At 38.1% G+C, this 19,724-nt stretch overlaps 1 protein-coding gene across 3 annotated transcripts in view; it reads right to left on the minus strand.

Annotated features, from left to right (window-relative positions):
• Positions 1–17,981, minus strand: part of slc9a1a (solute carrier family 9 member A1a) — a 28,598-nt gene extending 10,617 nt beyond the window's left edge. Inside the window, exons 1-4 of one of the 3 annotated variants that reach the window (XM_028012083.1) lie at positions 17,448–17,981; positions 16,867–17,161; positions 2,827–3,305; positions 1,764–2,014 (exon numbers count right to left, since the gene is read on the minus strand). In XM_028012083.1, coding sequence (XP_027867884.1) covers positions 1,764–2,014; positions 2,827–3,305; positions 16,867–17,116 — 980 coding nt within the window. In that variant the 5' untranslated portion in view covers positions 17,117–17,161; positions 17,448–17,981. Of the gene's footprint in view, positions 1–1,763; positions 2,015–2,826; positions 3,306–16,866 lie in introns of all 3 variants that reach the window. The other 2 variants (XM_028012082.1, XM_028012084.1) reach the window with 2 other exon arrangements.
• Positions 17,982–19,724: the final 1,743 nt, after the last annotated feature.

Raw genomic sequence — 19,724 nt, forward strand, 5'->3', positions numbered from 1 at the left:
GACTGCCCATAGATCAACTGTGCTAAGAATTATTACAAAACCTTGAAGTATAACCACATACTATTTTTGGAACCCGAGACCCTTTACAGTGCATCTTTGTGTCTTGTTGGTTTGCCATTTTCAAATTAGTGGTGCACCATAGTGCAGGGTCTCTCCCAGTGTATTATAAGTTTAGCAGGTTTTACGTGCCCCCACCAGGCTAAGCGCTGCTTGTTTTTGGTTTTATTAAAATAAATAAATAATAATAATTTTTTTCTTTAATAAGTCAGACTGCCAGCGTCTCTTCCGCAATGAGCATTTTACTGGCAGGGCAGAATTATTCCTGAAAGAACGATGGGTTTATAGTTGTCATAGGTGATGCACTGAACAGGGAGCGCACACCAATCAGGCGGCTTGATCTCTGAAGTTTACCTCGACACGGATCACTCATATAGGTTCACCTGTATGGACATTTATATAAAAAATCAGAACAACTCCTCCCATAAAGCTCGGGCAACCGAAACAGTTTCTGTGGCCTTTATTAAAAACTCAATAGGCCCAAAATGAAAGAGCTACTAAAGCCAAAAAATCACATCTCTCATTTATCCCTCTACATCCAGCAGCAGGTCTAGCTCATCATGCAAGGCCTGTCCAATGTTGAATGAGGCCTGGAGCAAAATTCGATTTAAGGGCCCCTCTTGCTGCTAAGAACATTAACACCACTAACAGCATTTCATCACAGATTTAGTGAAATCTGGGAGGGGAGAGGGGGCCTAGTGTAATTGGCTCCTAAGATGCATTTGTAAACAAACAGAGCTAAAACTAAACTGAGAGCATCAGATTGTAGCTATGGTAACAAAACTATTTAACTATGAAGGTTGTTCTTTGAACTTTTACAAAGTAAACTTGCCAGCTCCTTAAGATCTTAAATTTAAATGTTAAACAATTTAAAAACTTTTAATTTATCTATGCTGAAACCATTAAATCAAATTAAACTGCATTGATATTCTCTTAGTTCACTTATGCCTTGGGTGAGTTCTAAATGTGCTCAGCATTACATTATGCTTTTAGATCCATTAACTGATGACTTAATTTGGATTTAACAGAAGTGCAAATAATTTATATTTATTTTAACTGTATATTTGGGATTTGTTGTTTTTAAGATTCTATAGTTGTAGGTTTAAGTATTGTTGGCAATGTCTTCCAGTAACATAATTACCCAGTAATATTTTACATTTCCTGTCAACTTAACATCTTTTAATACAAAACCCCGGTGGACCACCTGGGTGCCCTGACCAGCAAGCTTAGCTAGTTTTCTGGTGGAAACCCTGATAATGTGACCACAGATCCTATTTTCATTTAATTTCTTTTGAAGACTAACAAACTAGATTTCTGATCGCAGGTAGCTCAACAAGTTACACAGCTAAAAAAATAATTCAGTAATAGAAATTAAATTTAACCTAACTGGGTAAAAACCAATAAATCTTCACTGAACAGATCAAGTAGTAGTTTCTCTTTAAAGCTTTCTTAAGAGAAATGTATAAAGATCAGGTTAAAATACTGAGATTAACAAGATTGAAGGTTCAAGAAAAAGCCTACAGAAATTTATATTTAAATTAAAAAAAACTTTTCTGACATACACACACACACAGGAAACATGGGAGAGGTTCAAAGCAGTACCAACGTAGATGCGTTTGACGAAGTTGCACTAACCATGCGGGAGGGTTAAAAAAAGAGAGAGAGGGAAAGATTGTACTTTGGCATGTCCCTCATCCACAACTTACGACATGATGCCCGAAAGGTGGAACACCTCTGCCGACAGGTAGGCCATGTAGCTGTAGAGGAACACAAAAAGAGGCTCGATGACCCTAGTGTGGGAGGTGAAACGAGACGTGAAGGCAGCCAGGATCCCATAGAAGGCTCCAACCAGGACGCCACCCAACGCAACAATGAGGAATGAGACAAGTCCCAGGATGGCGTCCACTGCCGACACCAAACCAGACTCCATAAACTCCTCAAATAGATGGTAGAGTACCTAGAAGGGCAAAGGATAATGGTGTTGGGAGTAAATAGAGTAAAAGGATAAAAAAACAGGTGAGAAAACAAAAAATATGAAAAGATGATCCAAAGAAAAGGCATAAAAAACCAGAACAAACACACATAAAACATAAATTATATTATCAGTTGTATTATCAAAGTGCAGAAAATTGTACAAAAAAATTGCATATATGTCCTCAGAAATTCACAAAAAGTGTATTACAACATAAAGCAACATAGAATCAGCCACATAATAAGTCTCATGTTGTCATAGTTTATATTGAGCTCATAAAAATAAGCTTCAGTGTATCCTATAAATGCTATTCACAAGCCGCTAGCTTAGCATTTCACAATATAAAAGCTCTTGCAGCAACAGACAGGATATTCTAGTCTTTCTCTACGTGAGACTGTGCTGCCAAATCATGGAGGTAAATTTGTTACCTGGAGACAATAGTGTTGATGGAATGAAAGTAATGTACAGTAGGGATAAAACTGGATGGCATTGAGCACAAGTATTTGTTGCACAAGATGTTGTTAAAAATACCTGTCTGTGTTCTATAAATGTGTGCTTTTAATAGCTATAATTCAAGTATGTTAAGTTATTGATAATATGAATTGATTTTGTTCCAGTGTTTTCAGTTGTCAAAAGTTAGCCAAACCATTGTCAGTGAATAAACTATTATACCCATTATCAAGATTGCTTCTGCAGGGTTTTCTGCTTTCACCCTTAACTGAAAATGTTTATGCTTTGTATGTGCATCTGTTGATGTGCATCTAACCAATCTCTTTATTCTAACTATGACCACTTACCACTGTTACAGCATCGTTCAGCAGTGATTCACCAAACACCAAGATGTGCAACAGCTCGTTTATGTGAATCTCTTCAAAGACAGCGAGCACAGCAACAGGATCCACAGCAGAGATGATGGAGCCAAACAGCAGACAAGGCAGAATCCCAATGTTGCCGAGATTGATTTCGCTGTACTTGTCTTGTGCGAGCTGACAAACACCATAGATGAGACCTCCGACAAAAAAGGCGTTCCATAAAGTTCCCACAACAGCAAACATCAGGATTGTGCCAATGTTTTCCACAAATGGTCGGATAGGCAAGAAGTACCCAGCATCCAGGATGATGGGGGGCAGGAGGCAGAGGAAAAAAATTCGGTCGCTTAGGACTGGTGGGACCTCATCTCGAGCTAGCTTGAGGATTCCTCCAACTAGTAGGCCAACAGATATTAGCAGGCAGCTCTCTGGCACGACGTTTGATAGACGAGGAATCAGATGGAAACCTGACATAGAAAGGAAAAGAGTAAATAATTATTTAAAATCTGTTTGTGGACATTTCTGACATATTTGTGGAATCAGGAGAAAGTAGGGAAGACTCAGGCTATAAAGGCCACAGCAAATAAACATTAAAATAAAAATTCAAATGCTTACGTTTGTAAGAACTGGACAAGAAGCGTCTCTTAATAGTTGACAAAAAACTTTTTTTTTCTTCAAAATGACCTTGAAGCCTTTAATTTATTTCTGTTACTTTGTTTAAGTAAATCTTACAAGAAAAATAAGCTGTAAAATAAAATATGGAATAATATATAGATTTTGACTTCGTTAGATTTAGCTGCAGACTGTAAAACGTATATTAGAAAATGCTAATGTTCTGCAATGAAAATGTTTCATGGAAGTGAAACGAGACGGGCAACATGCCAGAGCTTGCTTTCACCGTTTACCTGACAAAACAAATTCTCTGCACATAAAGTCGTAAACAGTGAATTATACTGAAAAGGTCAAGAGAGAGATTCATAAAACTGACAGACATGTACGGCTGCATTTGAAATATATTAGCTGAGCATTCATTAGAAAAAGATCCGAGAGAAATAAAAAAAAAAAAATCCTTAAACCTCTTTGCCCTTTTGAATTACGACATAATACACTTTTGCAAGTTCTGCTAATTGAAATCTCTTTTGTTGCCTCAGGCAGAGAGGGCTTGCTTAACTGCACAAGCATGTCTGAAATCTCCAGGCAGCTCAAGCCACCACAAGCAGAAAGTCTGATCTAATAAGTGAGAAAAGGTTTTTCCCATTGAAAGTTTTGTCTTTACATTTAAACAATGGTGATCCAGGCGGAGTTGGTTTCAAATAAAGCCCAACACACCAAAAGTGCGTGTTAGTCTGGTCTGTCTGACCAGCAACATGTAAAAAAGGTGATAAGTGAAATCCAGCGAGTCGGCTGGCTGTATTTACTGTACACTGCTGCCACGCAGGTATGTGTCAAGCTGAATGTTTGAAAGCAAATGTCACTGTAACAAATGTCTCCATGGAAAGATGACAATGAGAAAAAATAGAAACAAAAGTATGTGCAAAGCAAAACATTAGAACAAGCTCAGAAGTGACAACAATTTCATCAGGGAACAACATAACAAAATACCACATGTATCTAACATTTAGATAGAACCTTAAAAAAGTTATGAAAAATAGGCTTTGATTAAGCTTGTCTTCACAAGGTATGTCTGCACAAAACTCACACTACAGTTTCTTGTATTGTTTATAGCAAAAACATTAGTTCACATTATCCAATACCCACAAAAGCTCTTTTGCTTTATGTTTTTTTATGCATTTATGCATGATCAGCACTTGAAAGATATTTGGTCTGGAAATAAATCTGCTGAATTTCACCAATAGCTGAAAAAGATGTGTAGGAGAAACTTCCAATCAATAAACCACTAAATTTACTACGAAATGTTTTGGTCACAGAACTTCGTCAGGCACACACCAGGCATGTTTACATGGACATAAGTAATTGGAATAAACGGTATATCAGAATAAAACTGTGTCATGTAAATAACCCCAGTCGGAATATACTGATGGATTCAGCTCAAACGGATGAAAGTTTAATCCGAATGAGAGGGTAAATGCCAATTGATAATACGAATGGCATGCATGCTAACACTTTTTCTGTTTGTGTTATTCTGATTGTGGCAAACTGACCTGACTGCACATGTTTACGAAGGTAAAGGCAACAGTTGGAGGCAGCACAGAACTCTGTTTATTTCTTCCCGCCCTCTCAACCTATAAAGCAGGAAGCCCAATAGCATGTGCTGCTTAGTCTATAGTTGAATTAGGCAGTGGAGTTAGATCTCAACTGTTATTGGAACCTGGCGTGCGTCCATTCTGGCCACTCAGAATGCACAGAAAGAAACACACTACCGCATTTGTTTTTATGTTCAGAACAGATTGAAGAAAAAATATTTCTGTGTTTTTTAAGGGAAATTTTTACAACTCTGCACATGTGAGGGCTTCCATTCTGAATAAGTTCTAGTTAATATAAATGCACGTCATGATCGGATCAATTAATATTGGGCCCATTTAAACAATATACCGGTATTTGGATTATTTGATACAAATACATTTCAATCTGATCAAATAATTTTGCACATGTAAATATAGATACAGTTTTACAGCCCTAAGCATTGATATAAAAAAGTACCTACCTTGTAATAAATAATGCCAAAGCCATTAGATATACAGACCTACATAGAACTTCTTAGGGAAGGTGCCTGGTTTAAAAATCCAATCCAATTATATTTTCTCCCTTACTTCTCTTAAAATGAAATTAAATCAATACAAAACAACAGGGAGCTTATTCAGTTTAGTACTATAGGACAGGATGCCCAAGTCTAGTTCTCAACATCTACTGTCCTGCAACTTTTAGATGCATCCATGCAAAAATACAGGGAATCAAATAGCTGATTTCCTCGAGCTCTGCAAAGGCCTGGTAACAAAAAAATTGGGTGCCATATTGCATCCAAGCAGTACTGAAATGACAATTAGAATTTTGTTAGACTGCTATAATATGATTGTGTGCTTCAATGATTCTCTGTCAGTGCACCTGCCCATGCAGTACGCAAACCTTCAAACTGCTTCAGATTGACAAAAGACTCTCCCTGACTCCTGTGAACCTAAACAGGATTAAGTGGGTGGAGAAAATGAATGGATGGATTGGTGGATGGATGTGTCTTGACAGGATGCCAGAAATCTCCAACAGATATTTTTCAGATATACAAGACATCTGTGGAAGTATTAAATGCTTAGACAGTTTGATGACAACACTGCTGGAGAAATAGGCATTATATTTCATGGTCTAATGCACTTCATTTCTCTACAGATGTCTACAGCAAAGCACTTTTCTTCATCATAAATCTTCGTTTTTAAAAATACACCTCAAGAAACTATAGAAAGTCTATAAACAGGAAGGGTGATATTGCTATCCTGTAGTATCTTTCAGTCTTTAAAATATGTTTAGTGAGCAAGATTTAAGTTCTATGTTTGTTTTTATTCTGAGACTGTCTATGTAGAGAGAAGCATTAAACTGATCACTGAGGACTTAAAAACGAATTAGCACCTTCATGGTCACAATATCTCAACTACCATAGAGTTTGTTATGTAATTAGTAAGTCATGCCCAACTGTAACAGAGGCATCGGTGTGAGAGATGCTGTATATCAGTTCAGTTTGGGGACATGGGATCACACAGTAAAAAGCCCAGAAAGCTCTAATTAGTTCTCAGACAAACAGAAACAATGACGACAATCATGCCTCAGAAATCTTGTGAATGTAGGTGTTTTGCTTTATGAAACAATCTGACAATTTCAGTTTGTTCCCAATTTCTAAGTACATTTAAAGACATATACGTATGTTGCACCTTTAAGCCAAAAAAAGCAATAAGACATACCAGAACCAAAAGGAAAACAGCTTGCTATGGGAAAAAAAAGCTTAACATCTGAAAGTGAGACATCAAGGAGACATTTTTCAGTGCTCTTTCAGAGCAGACACAGAGCAAGTACAAGATTTAAAAGGCCCAAATAAAAAAAGAGAGCAAATATTTTTGTTAAGGTTCTACTTTATTTCTAAGAGAACCACAACTTTTTAATATTTATCAAGCAATTACCTCAATTATTTCCTCAATAATTTGCAGCCAGTATGATCTGCTTGGAAGGTTACAGAGACTCTTTTAAATACACAACTATGCACACACTTTAAGTAGTGCCTAGAGGGAGCAATTCAGGCCCTCAGTTTAACATATTCAAAACACTCTAACCTGACTTAGCATATCACTTTAACATGGAGAGTGAAACCTGATCAAGCCACACCAATCAAAAAAGTCAACGGAATGACAGATTCCAAGTCAAGAATATGCATTTCAATGGAGTCAAGCTCAGTTGACAGAGACCTATCAGAATCTAAATGGTGGCGTGGGAAACAACACAGTGGTATTATTAGACACAGTCCTATGATCACTTGTGTAAAGCCAGTGAGTGTCGTTGAACCCTAATCCATAAATAGCCCACAATGGACTGGTATGTAATATGGCAATAAAACAAGAGGTACATTGTGACTGATAAGCCCGCCATGTGAATATCAGTATCTCTGCAGAGGTAGGAATAGAGGTCACAAATGCACAGGAATATTACCTTGACTCCTGCGGAAAGAAAATATCAGGAACATATTTCTAAAATATCTCATTGAGTTCTGTTAGAAAAAATAAACTGTTAAAATGCTAAAGTACACAGTCCTCAAGGAAAGCAATAGTCACGGCTAGCTGGTATAATGTATTGCTGCTCATGCCTCAAGGAGAGTCGCGTTCAATACCAGATCAAAGAGGGAAACTCTAAATTAAACATATTTCAAGAGTGTCTAAAAGGGACAAGGCTGTGCATACAGTTCAATCAGGAAGAGTCAAAAAAGACATTTCAGGATGATTACTGAGCCTTCTACGTGTAAGAACTCTCAAGACATCCTGCAGGGCTTGTTGAGTATGTGGAAACATAAAACGCTGGCTAAGTAATGACATTTCACACTTTTTTAAAAAATCCTCCTGAAGGACTTAAATTATAACTCATGGTTCTTTCAGTTTAGAGAAGATTAGATAGTGAACAGGCAGGAATAATAGTAATAGTAGTTATGTCAGTGTGGTTAAGAGGTATGTGCAATTCCTCGTAAACGTATTTTCGTCCCCTAAACGTTCCACAAGGTACAACCCCAAGCTTTAAATTGGTTTTTGGGTATGTGACAAACCAACATAAAATATTGCATAATACTAAAGTAAAATGAAAGAGATAAACAGATTTTAAAATGTGTGACAAGTATAAATCTAAAATGTGTAGTGCACTGTTTTATCAAGCACCCTTTCCTCTGATACCTCACTTGAAAAACTGCCCACTGCTAACAGCTGTTTTCAAACGTAACCAAAATACTAAAGAGAGTAATTGTAATTTAATCTCAGGACAAATACAGCTATTCTGTATATTAATCAAAGCAGAAGTCAATAGTATGGTAATGGAGGGGCAGAAACAATCCACAGCTCAGGAGGGAAAATCTGTAAACTCCACAAGTTAATGGAAAAGTGGCAGAAAAAAAGCTACTGCTACAATGGTATCGGAAGGCCAATTTGTAGTTGTCTGTAAACCATGTAGCAGACACGGCCCACATGCAGATGATGGTGCTCTTGTCAAATAAGACCAAAATAAAACTCTGGCTGTTCATACTGTACATCTCCCTTCACATCTGCTCTACTGTGATCAGCTGTGAGGGAGACAGGGAACCTAGTCAAAGCTGATGGGATCTGAAGCAGAATTAAAGCTTGAGCTTTGGTCAAAGGTTCACCTTCAAGCAGAACACATACAACCAGAGCTGCAATGGTAGGGTTTAAAATAATAATACATACAAATGCACAATACATTTTTCAGATGTTTTCAGAAAACAATTGTGCAGTCATTTGTGTTGGAATGTCACATAAAACAAAAGAACATAAAGTTTGTAGTACATGACCGAATGAGGAAAAAGTTCAAGTCATTTTTTAAAGGCTCTGAATGTTCTTGAAGTAAACATTGCATGTAAAGTTTTTTATTTTTATTTTGCACTGACAAATACCAACTTCAGGTCATTTGTGATGGCTGCTTAACAACAGTACCATCTGTGTCCTGTGCTTTATTCCCTCATGAGGGCCTTTATGGAGCACGATAATATAAAACCAGCTAAGGGTGGCAGTTCTTTCATTTCTGTAAGTGTACAGAGTGTCGACATAGCCTGAGACTTGCAACACATCATCATTTCCAAAGCCAGGAACATTGTACTGTTGCCAGGTGACTAGCCGGGCACTGTTGGCAACTGCATTAGCTTCAATGAGCAAGCACAAAAGAGAGAGACAAAAAAAAACACATTTAAAAACACTTTTTGTTGAAGAGTGTGACTGATGGGACATTTGTTTAATTATGGTTATAAAAACAGTGACATATAATTAGCTGACCAGCTCTCAAACACCACTGTGTAACAGACTGGATTTCGCATAAAGGTCATGAAACACGCTGACTTCGGAGTGATGGAGGTCTTGTTCGTGACCACAGTGGTGTGGTACAGATAAGCAGCTCTGAGTCATCATTTCATTGTTTAATGTGGACTATTGTGCACAGCCAGTTATGCAGGACTGCCATTGGTTTCAATTATTTATTAAGGCCAGGGATAGCTCGACAAAACCCCTGGTGAGATATATGAACATAGCAGTGCCATCTTCTACTAATGATTTCTCACAAGATGGCTTCTGTTACGTGGTAATGATTGCAATGCTGCCATGTCAACAACTATGGATGATTCATCTTACAATTTACCTAACATCCTTTATTATATCACCTTTCTCAGAAAAGCTAAAAGAGGGCAATATAATAATTTTATAACTGATGAATATAAAGTATTCATTTTCACTCTATGAGTGTGATCATTTAAACAAAAGAAAAAACTGTAGATCTAGCTTCAGACACTAATGTATGGACTATTGACAGGTATCAGAAAGTGTGAAAGCACAACAGGATCCTAGAAGAGATCGTTTCTGTGATGCCTGTTGCATTTCTTCTCGTAAGAGACATTCTTTAGAAAACAACGGGCATGCAATACTTGTGAAACTAAGCTCAAATCATTGATGCACGATAGCAAGCTCAAGTTCCTCCTTTTGTTCCACATATTGTGACAGCAGATCTTAACACTCTTCACTACAAAGTAATGCTACTCCTTTTGAGCTCGCTAGAAAAAAAGTTTTACCAAGACTCAAGCTGTTTTAGACAGAGGAAATGTTGCAACATGTTAGGGCAAGTGTTGATTGCTAGGTTAACTACAAGCTACATTAGAACTCTGAGAGGTACAAAAAAGAAGATATAAGAAGCACCCAATACAGATAGGGAAACAGATTTTTATTGTGGTAGCAAAGTTAAGCCACAGTACTTTCTAGTGCCATTCTCAATATGAACTTTGGATGAAAAGTTGGACATTAAAGACCCATTCAACTCGGACAGCAATCACAATGTACCAGGCTTCAGCAAGATTGCGCTACCCCGAAACGGCTTTTTTGTAAAATAATTTTATTGGAATTTATGGGCTGCTGTTTTGACTATTGGACATTGCTCTTACAAAGTGTTAGGCTCCTAATTTGTTGTGTTTACTGTGAAGTTTGATGTCTGAATATATGTAAAAGATTTTGTCAAACTTTAGGAATTTCTAATTTTTTTCAACTCATATGGGCTTTAATTTTTTTCTTTGTTTTTAAGTTTTGGAATTATAAAAGAGAAAAGGGGGACAGAGGTCATTAAGACACCACATTTGCTGCTGATGGATTAATGTACAGAATTTTCTCCTTGAAGGGGAAGCATTATAAAAAATTATGCCTTTGTGCTGTATATCATGTTACAATGTTATTGCCTCGTCAAACACATGCCTGGCGTATTTCTTTGATTCATTCATGCATGATTGAGAAATTCTTGAATCTCCCATGGCAACCATTCTTAATCTCTGCTCATACAAAGCGCTGCTTATTTACTCAAAGCACCATCTTGGAGCTTCATTCCCCTCCTCTATGTCTCCCCCAGGCAGCTCCACCAGACTAGTGGCAGCTGCAATTAGCAAACACCTGGTGGAACTGTGCATCTACTGAGCTTATTATATGAATTACTTCTCAGTCCAACTCTCCTAAAAATGGTTGTAAGCAACATCATGGAGAAGCACTGTTGTGCTAAAGAGGGAGTGACGGAAAGGGCATTACCTTCTTAAAGAGCCAGAGGCCAATTTCAAGGTATCAGAAAGTGCTATAATGCAAAGTCAAATTTATTTTAAGTTATTTTGAATGTATAAAACATTTTCATAATAACTGAATGTAACAGTTACTTGACTGTGTAGTAAAATGTCACTATGTGCCTGAAAATACATAACAATAGCCCTTTTCATGATTGACTTTAATCTTTCAGCCCAGAAATGTTGCACAAGTACAGTGGTACTTAAAAATAGGAGAAAGTCAATAACCTTCTTTGTCAATAAACCTGGAAGTCTTCTTGTCCAAGTCTTAACCTAAATAACATAGTAAAGATAAGCAAAGCAGTTTGTGACATTGCTTTGAACTTATCAAGCTGTGCTTTCTAATGCAATACTAGGACTTTTTCTTCCATATAAGCATTATAGATGAGGATAGTTTTAAAGTTCAGGTAACTGATGAGCTTCCACACTTCTCCACAACAACTAATGCATAAATTAATCCAGTTGCTAAAGGTTTTAAATGAGTGACAAATGAGTTAAAGCAAAACTTCCTTGTTTTGTCTTCTAGATTCTGGGTATGTCTCTTTAGGAAGCAACCTTGTCTGAGCACATGTTTCTAACAACTTCAGCATTCTTAACATAGTATTGACAAAGATAAAATCAGGATTTGAAAGGGTAGTAACTGTGCACCATACACAGTGAATATAGTCCTCGAAGCAGTTGATCTGGTATCTATTCCTGACCATGGGCCTTTTACTGAAGGTCTCCCCTGTCCACTCTGCCCTTCAAGTAACTGATGAATAAAGGCCACAACATAAAAATCTGAGTGAGATTACTCATCAGAATACAATAAGGGTGATTTTTAACAATTGCTAAACAAGCTGCAGGTACAGACAGAAGATAAATGTGTACTCTCTCTTCTGCTTGGATACCAAATTCTCAGTTCACATTGCACAACTATGTAGTGCAACCTGTCAGGCTATAATCATTTCAAACCTCTGACCCCAAATGCCTTCTGAGAATTCATGAATAGATCAGTGGCCCATCTAAGCCTCCTCTTAAGGTCAAGGACAAGTCAACAAACCATTTTCTCTGTGGGCACTTTCTTTCTCTGTGTCCATGTCTGATATAGTTTTTAGTCTTTAAGAAAATACCCCATAAATGAAAAATAAATCCCTGAAATGTAATAAATATGTGATAAGTACTACTAGTCAGACAAAACACTTAATGTTAATCTCTCTATTATTAGGTATTCAGCAGCAGTTAAAATAGCAAGGTCACTAATAATATTACACTTAAAAATAAGATTTCTGGGCGTGCCGTGGTGGCGGAGGGGTTAGCGCGACCCACATTCAGGCAAAACGTAGCCTCGACGCGGCTGTCGCGGGTTCAACTCCTGGACCCGACGACGTTTACCGCATGTCTTCCCCCCTCTCCTTCCCCCTTTCCTATCAGCCTACTTTGAAAAAGGGACACTAGAGCCCACAAAAAGAGACCCCTTGCGGGGTGATTAAAAAAATAATAATAATAATAAGATTTCTGTAACACCCGTTTGATGTCATGGTGGTGGTGTTCAGCAAGCATAATCTTTAGTGGCTGATAAAATGTATAACTTATTTAACCACAGTAAATGTCTGATAGTATTCTTATATTGTTTTATGACTCTTTACAAATCATACTGACTAACTGTGAATTACGTTAAACAAATATCACCATAACATTAATCAATAATAAAGGGTTTTAAAGTCATAATTTTAAGAAAATATAAAAATTTCACTAATCTCCCATAAAGTGAAGAAAAACATCGTCTAATATAACTTTTTTTAACTGATGCTCTTTACGGTGTTCTCTCCCACGTGAGAAAAACAAGTTTTGGGTTGCAGCCAAACTCCAGGAACAGCACAAACTAAGCTCATGTATCAGCTATTGAATGAAACTGTATGCTTTCATTGATTTTTACCTGGAAGCAACACAGTCCTTCTGAGAATATTTGGTCAGCTCTGAATCATACAAGGAGGGCAAACCCAACTGGACCAGGCTAACCTGTTACAACAACCTCACCAGTGGGAGGGGAAAACAGAACACAAATAGCTTCACAAGTATCAAGGTAATTCACACAGGTGTGTCTAGGCCTGTCGCGATAAAAAATAAATCAATTAATCGCACGATAAATTAAAACTATCGACCTCATTTTAATTATCGGCTTTATCGTTTATTCCGGCCTTTTTTTCTTTCTGTTGATGACACTGAATGAAAAAAGCCTCAACTCCGGTGCTCTCCACTGACCCTCCTTTCCTCTTTTCCTTAGTGTAATGCCCAGCGCACACGACAAAATCTTAGAGCTGTCAGTCGATTGTCAGCCCATTTTCAAAACCTGACAGACCACACATTAGCCGACAGAAATCCTAATTTTAACGGTTGGATCGGGTTCGATCGTGCCATGTGGTGTCCAACAATGGGCACCAAATAATGGCTACAAGTCCAGTTGACTAATTTTAAAACCAGGCATTAATCAATGCTTTACTACAATCTACCTGCAATGCATGTGGCTAGTCTCAGTCCTGACTGAATGAAAATTATTATAACCTATTTATGTCACGTTAACGAAGAACAGCTGAAAAGTTACCAGGTTTATCAACTGCGGTAGCAATTTCGCTCCAACTCCTCCCCTTGTCATTTCTATATTCTTTGCACGAAATGTTGAACAAACATTAATGTTGTTTCCACATATCCTCTCCAATGTCTGTTGGACTTTGCCGTGTCAGCTGTTTGGGATTCCCTTCTGTAATTTCCCCTCAGAAAGCATAAGGGGAATTTGAGCTTTCTGATTGGCTACCTGTCACATTCAACATTCAAAAGTTGATATGGTCAAACACAAGGATTTTAAAACACTACAGAAACCTTTAGACACAAGCAAAGTTGCTATACTTCATCCTCATCAAGTTGTGATGAGGAAAAAGGCTCAGGGTTTTCCCCACTGCATTATAAGCATGGTAGCCCACCTGGTTTTACTTTATACAATTTTGATTGCATTTTCTGGTGTTTGCCTTTTAAAGACTCTATTTTTGGTGTTTAATGACCTAGTCATACTTACACATTTTCTGTCAACTTATAACATTTTTATCGCAAAAAGAAAGTGGGCCGCTGGTGGATAAAGCCTTGAAGCTCTTCTTGCATCCATGCTTCATTGTGTTGCTGGTGTATTTGTTTTGTACTGTATCACCATGTCACACTCGTTCCATCTTATCTCCTGGTTGTTAGGTGTGGTAAATATGGGAAATGACATCCCCATTTCATGTCAACACCTTCAGCAGATAGTGAGGTGCAGAAAACATTTCCGGAGTGAAAGCCATCTGTGCAACCACTCGAGCCACTGCCGACCCCCCTTGATCAGCGATTCAAATTATTATCTGAAAATGATACTATACTTCAGCCTTTTCACTAAATGCATGCCCTATTTGGTACTTAACCATAGTAGCATTTTGTGCATTGATTGTTTAAGTTAAATTGGAAGTGGACAGAGGGTGGTTTAAAGAAAAAAGTACAGCAGAAAAATAGTAAAATGCTTAAAAGATAAATGGCTTGTGGACCTGCTCTTTTAAACAGAAAGTCTACAATCAGAAACAAGAAAAACTGCCAAAATAGACTCTTATAGCAGCAACATTAAATCACCCACCAAACATCCTCCGAACCACTGCCTCAAGACCAATTACTTTGTTTGTCTGTTGTTTATTATTTTATCAATTGTTGATTAATTCATTTACTTTCTGTATGTTGCCATTTTTCTTTTTACGTCCTTGAGCTGTGTCCTGCAAGAAATCTACTGGAGCCAGGTGGCCCCTCTCTGCTTCTCCTCTCCCCTGAGACACTGGGCTCCTTGCCCAGACACTGAGGCAGCATCCTTCTTGTCTACAAGCTGCTGCTCAATCAGGCTCCTGATGTAACAGTCAAGTGACAGGCTGCTAGCTCTCAGAAAAAAAAACAGAAAAAAAGCTGAGGACAATGCAGTGTTCTGACAGAAGCACACCACAAGAAGGAACAGAAGGTCAGAGAGAATAGTAGCTGAAGATAGAAAAGGGTTCAAAGAGAAAAGAAGCAGATGAGGTCAACAGAAGAAATGCTGGGGTGTGCACCCCAACTGCTCACAAAAACTGAGTGAACTCCTGAAATGGGTCAACTCAGGAAAGCCTTTTGTTTTTAAAATAATTCTTGCATAAATACTGTGAGACTCTGTCTTACCACAGAGCATCATGAACTGGTCATGTTAGGAAAACTTGCAAAATATAAAAGTTCTTTTTCAGCATGTAGACTTGTCGGTTAAACTGCTTAGTTATCACTGTAGGAGGCAGCTTTAAGAGATCCTCACTGCATTAAGTGTACGGATCTAAGGAGCAACCTGCCTTAAAGGTTCAACCTCAAACTATTGAGCTATTCCGGTCAAACGGGTTATGTAAGCTTACAAGTTACGGTCTTAGTAGGAACCTGAAACTGTTGAGAAATTTGATAGTTAAGGGACTGATGGAATTTTTAGGACATTAAATTAGTATATAAGTAAGTAAATATTATTGATGGTAATGTCTTAAAAACAAACTATTCTTGATTTTTACCTCTTTCTTTAGAAGTTGATTGTCTGCCTCGCATCCATAAAAGCAGGCAAATTAAAATGACAAAAATTAAAGAGAGCTATCAATCAAGATAAATTTATAATACTGTAAAAAAAAGTTGGCAGATGCAAAAAATAAAGAGTAGTTTAAAACATATTACATCAAATAAAACAACAATATATGGAATGAAACATTGCAATCACAGAGGAATGCTTGAATAAAATTTTTAGCAAGATATTTTCCAGTATTATGCAAAACACCTCCTTCCATCCATCCATTTTCTTACACCCTTGTCCCTAGTGGGGTCGGGTTCTAGATAGGTGCTGGTGCCTATCTCCAGCTAACGTTCCGGGCAAGAGGCAGGGTACACCCTGGACAGGTCGCCAGTCTGTCACAGGGCAACACAGAGACAGGCAGGGCAAACAACCATGCACACACACACTCACACCTAGGGAGAATTTAGAGAGACCAATTAACCTGAGAGTCATGTTTTTGGACTCTGGGAGGAAGCCCGGAGACAACCCACGCATGCACAGGGAGAACATGCAAACTCCATGCAGAAAGACCCCGGACCAGGAATCGAACCCAGGACCGTCTTGCTGCAAGGCAACAGTGCTACCAACTGACTGCACCACTGTGCAGCCCTGTAAAACACCTCTACTTTCCAAAAATATATTTGTCCTCTTGAAAATACTTTAATTGATCTTTATGTCCATATCTGATCTAGATATGTGAACAATGTCTTAAAGCTTAAGGAGAGTAAACATGATATTGTGATGATGTCAAAGTATAATTAAAGCTAGAAAAATGCGAGCTATCCATAAAAGATATGCCCTTTATATTTACTATGTTACTACAGGATGTTTTCCTAATATCTTGCAGCCGTAATTGATTTTAAAACATATTACTTGACTATGTTGGATGCTTGGAGCTGAGATGACTGTTGCTTTATTATAGAAGTTTATAATCTTAAATCAATACATATCCAAATTTTTATTTATTTATTTTTTTAGTATGTAGTTTAACTTTGTGTCTTTACGACTGACTAATACCTATGATTAGGACGCCTTTAACTGGGACCTTCATAACCTTCTTTTTGGCTAGTACTAACTGAAAACTGTTGATTTAAATTCTAAAGTCTGAAACCAAGTAACAACCACATGATAAAATGACACTTACCTAATTTCATTAAAGAGGCCAGAAGCACCCACAGTGAAATTTCAAAGGGGACACTGACGTCGTCGTACATGATGCCGATGACGGGGAAAGGCTTCTTGGATGTGTTATTCCCTTCACCGGTGTGGATTTCGGAGGAGCTGGCTGCTTCGAGGGAGAGCACGGTGCCATTGAGCAGCACCAGTATCACCAGCAGGAGCAGTTCTAGCTCCGGTAAACTCCGACAGAAGCTACTCCGACCTCGCGTTGCCATCCTCGAAAATATTGTTGAAAGAAAAAAAAACAACAAGAAATTACCCTGTAAAAGGGGGGGGGGGGGAAACTCCGCTTCAAGAGCAAGGAAGTTGAGCTGGCTTCAACTACGTAATGTTGAAATAGTTAACCAACTATTCCAACACGAACCGTTCAAGTCTGCTACCTGAAACCGAACCAACTGACTATTTTTTTGCTAGTTGACGTTAGGTAGTTGTGACTGAACGTCGTCGCGTGCAGCAGCGGTCAGGTAAACCGTCGCCGAACGTTGTTGCCGCTGGAAGAAAGCAGGAAACGGCAAGATGCTGAAGAGTTTTTTATTTTCGTTTTACCTCAGTAAATAATGCTGTAGCAGACCACTTCCGGACAGACGTGCTTTATAAGTTCACCCTCTCCTTTTTTAGTGTCCATCAGTCTCTTTAGTAAGAAATGTCACTGCTGATGGTGATTGCAGGCAAAGAGACAACCGCATCTCCTTCTCCTCCTTTGCGCCCGTTCTTCCTCTTCTTCTTCCTGAAGGTGTTTCTTCCGTGAGGCGGCGGCGTTACTCCGATTCTGACCTTGAGAGGAACCAGCCCAGCTGTCACAACGCATTTTTACTGCGCATCACAGGTATTCAAACTTTCAGGTAATATTTGTGTAAGCGGCATCTTCACTGTTTTTCGAGATAGGACACTTTGGCTGTCACCGGGGCAGCTGAGCTGAGATGTAATTAAACACACTGGGTGAATGCTGCTCACCCAATCATGTTTCTGTAGTGACTCGTCGTGTCTCCCTTGATATAATAGCTTCATACAACCTTCAAAACGCACACCCTTTCGCGGAGGTTTCACAGGATGGGAGGAGGCGAGAGAGGTTTGAAATAAAAAGGAGGGTGGAGGGGGTGCTCAACTGTAGTGACACCTACAGGTAGGGAGGGAGGTTCCTGATTAAAAAAGAAAGTTCATAGTTAATACAGGTTTTGAAAAAATTTACAAAATCTGGAATATCAGACAGATAGTTTATTTAAGTAATTCGATGCACTCAGATTGATATAAGACTAACATTAAACATTTCAATATAGAAATATTCCAGTACAACCTCCATAATCAGGGTGAAGATTTCTGACTTGAAAGTTGTCCAGCTGACACTCTATACAAAAAGGGCAATGAGAAAAAACAATGAAAGGTCATTGCTAAATAATGTTGCTGTTCAGATATGAATATTTACAAATATATTAACAGAAATTTTAGTGAACTGAAAAAGTGTGGCAGAAGAAGGTGCACAAGAAACAACCTTGAATTTGGGGAAATTCGCAAGATGTGAACTGCAGCTGAAGTCAGTGTTTCCACAACCCCACATACTGCCAAATTCAGGGCATGGATGGGGTGGTCAATATGAACAGTATTTTATAGCATTTATTCTGATATTGCACTGATGCTAAAAAAAACATATTTACTACTTCTTAACTGTCTTTTGACTGCATGTCACTGCTGTCAAAGTCCCACATAAACAGCTCTTAAAACTGCAAGACTGAATTTAGGACTGAATTTATGTTCCGCTTTCCTATTCTAACTGACAACTTAAAGTGCTTTGCAGCAACATTTACCCAATCATACTTACAAACATTTATCTACCAATATGCATATTGGTAGGCCACTGGGGATGAAGTGTCTTGCCCAGTGGCACCTTGACATGTGACAGGAGAAAGTCTGAATCAAATCCACAACTTTTGGATTACAAGATGACTCCATGGAACAATAGTGGTTTAAAAAAAAACATATCTATCTTGAAATTGGCTTCAAAAAGATTCCAGTAACATAGTTACAACTACTATATACCTTGTTTTAAACTATCCCTGAAACAGACACAATATCTGGTGCTGAGGGGAAAAACTTAAACTTTGCGATTTAAGTTTTGTATTTCATTTTGAAACCAAGTTTCCAAATTGTGGAGAGAGGGGTGAGCAGCAGAAAATCCAAGTTACTTGAAGTCCAGTGCGACGTTTTTAAAGTTACTGACTTTATGACATCTGCTAGAGCAAGTCCAGAGTCAGCACAGCTGTCAAACAGGAAGTTATTTGAGCACTTCTCTTCTGACACATGATATGGAGATGCTGATTTTTCACTTGTCTACAATATTGAAAGTACTGTAGTTACTAATACCGCCATAATGACTTTGCATGATTGGCCAGCAAACTGGCCTGACCTAAAGTCTTTAGAGAATCTGTAAGGTATTGTTAAGAAGATGAGAGACAGAAAACCAAACAATGCTGATGAGCTGAATGCCAATATAAAAGCAAGCTGAGCTTTTCTAACACCTCATTAGAGCCTCAGGCTGGTCACCAGTATGCCACACCACAGCATGATGATGCTGTTATCCCTGCAGAAAGAGCCCTGACGAAGTATTGATTGCATGTACTGCATAGCGTGTGCACATACTATTCAGTGGGCCAACATTTCACAATTAAATCTATTTTCTTATTTGTTAAATTAATGTAGGTACATTTTCTGATAAATTAACTTTGAGTTTCATCATCTGTAAGCCATAATCGTCAAAATGGACTGAAATAAACATTTGAAATATATCAGTGTGCATCAAATGAATCTATGTCATATGACTTTCACAGT

This window comes from Xiphophorus couchianus, chromosome 3 (assembly GCF_001444195.1).
Source record: "Xiphophorus couchianus chromosome 3, X_couchianus-1.0, whole genome shotgun sequence".
NCBI lineage: Eukaryota > Metazoa > Chordata > Actinopteri > Cyprinodontiformes > Poeciliidae > Xiphophorus > Xiphophorus couchianus.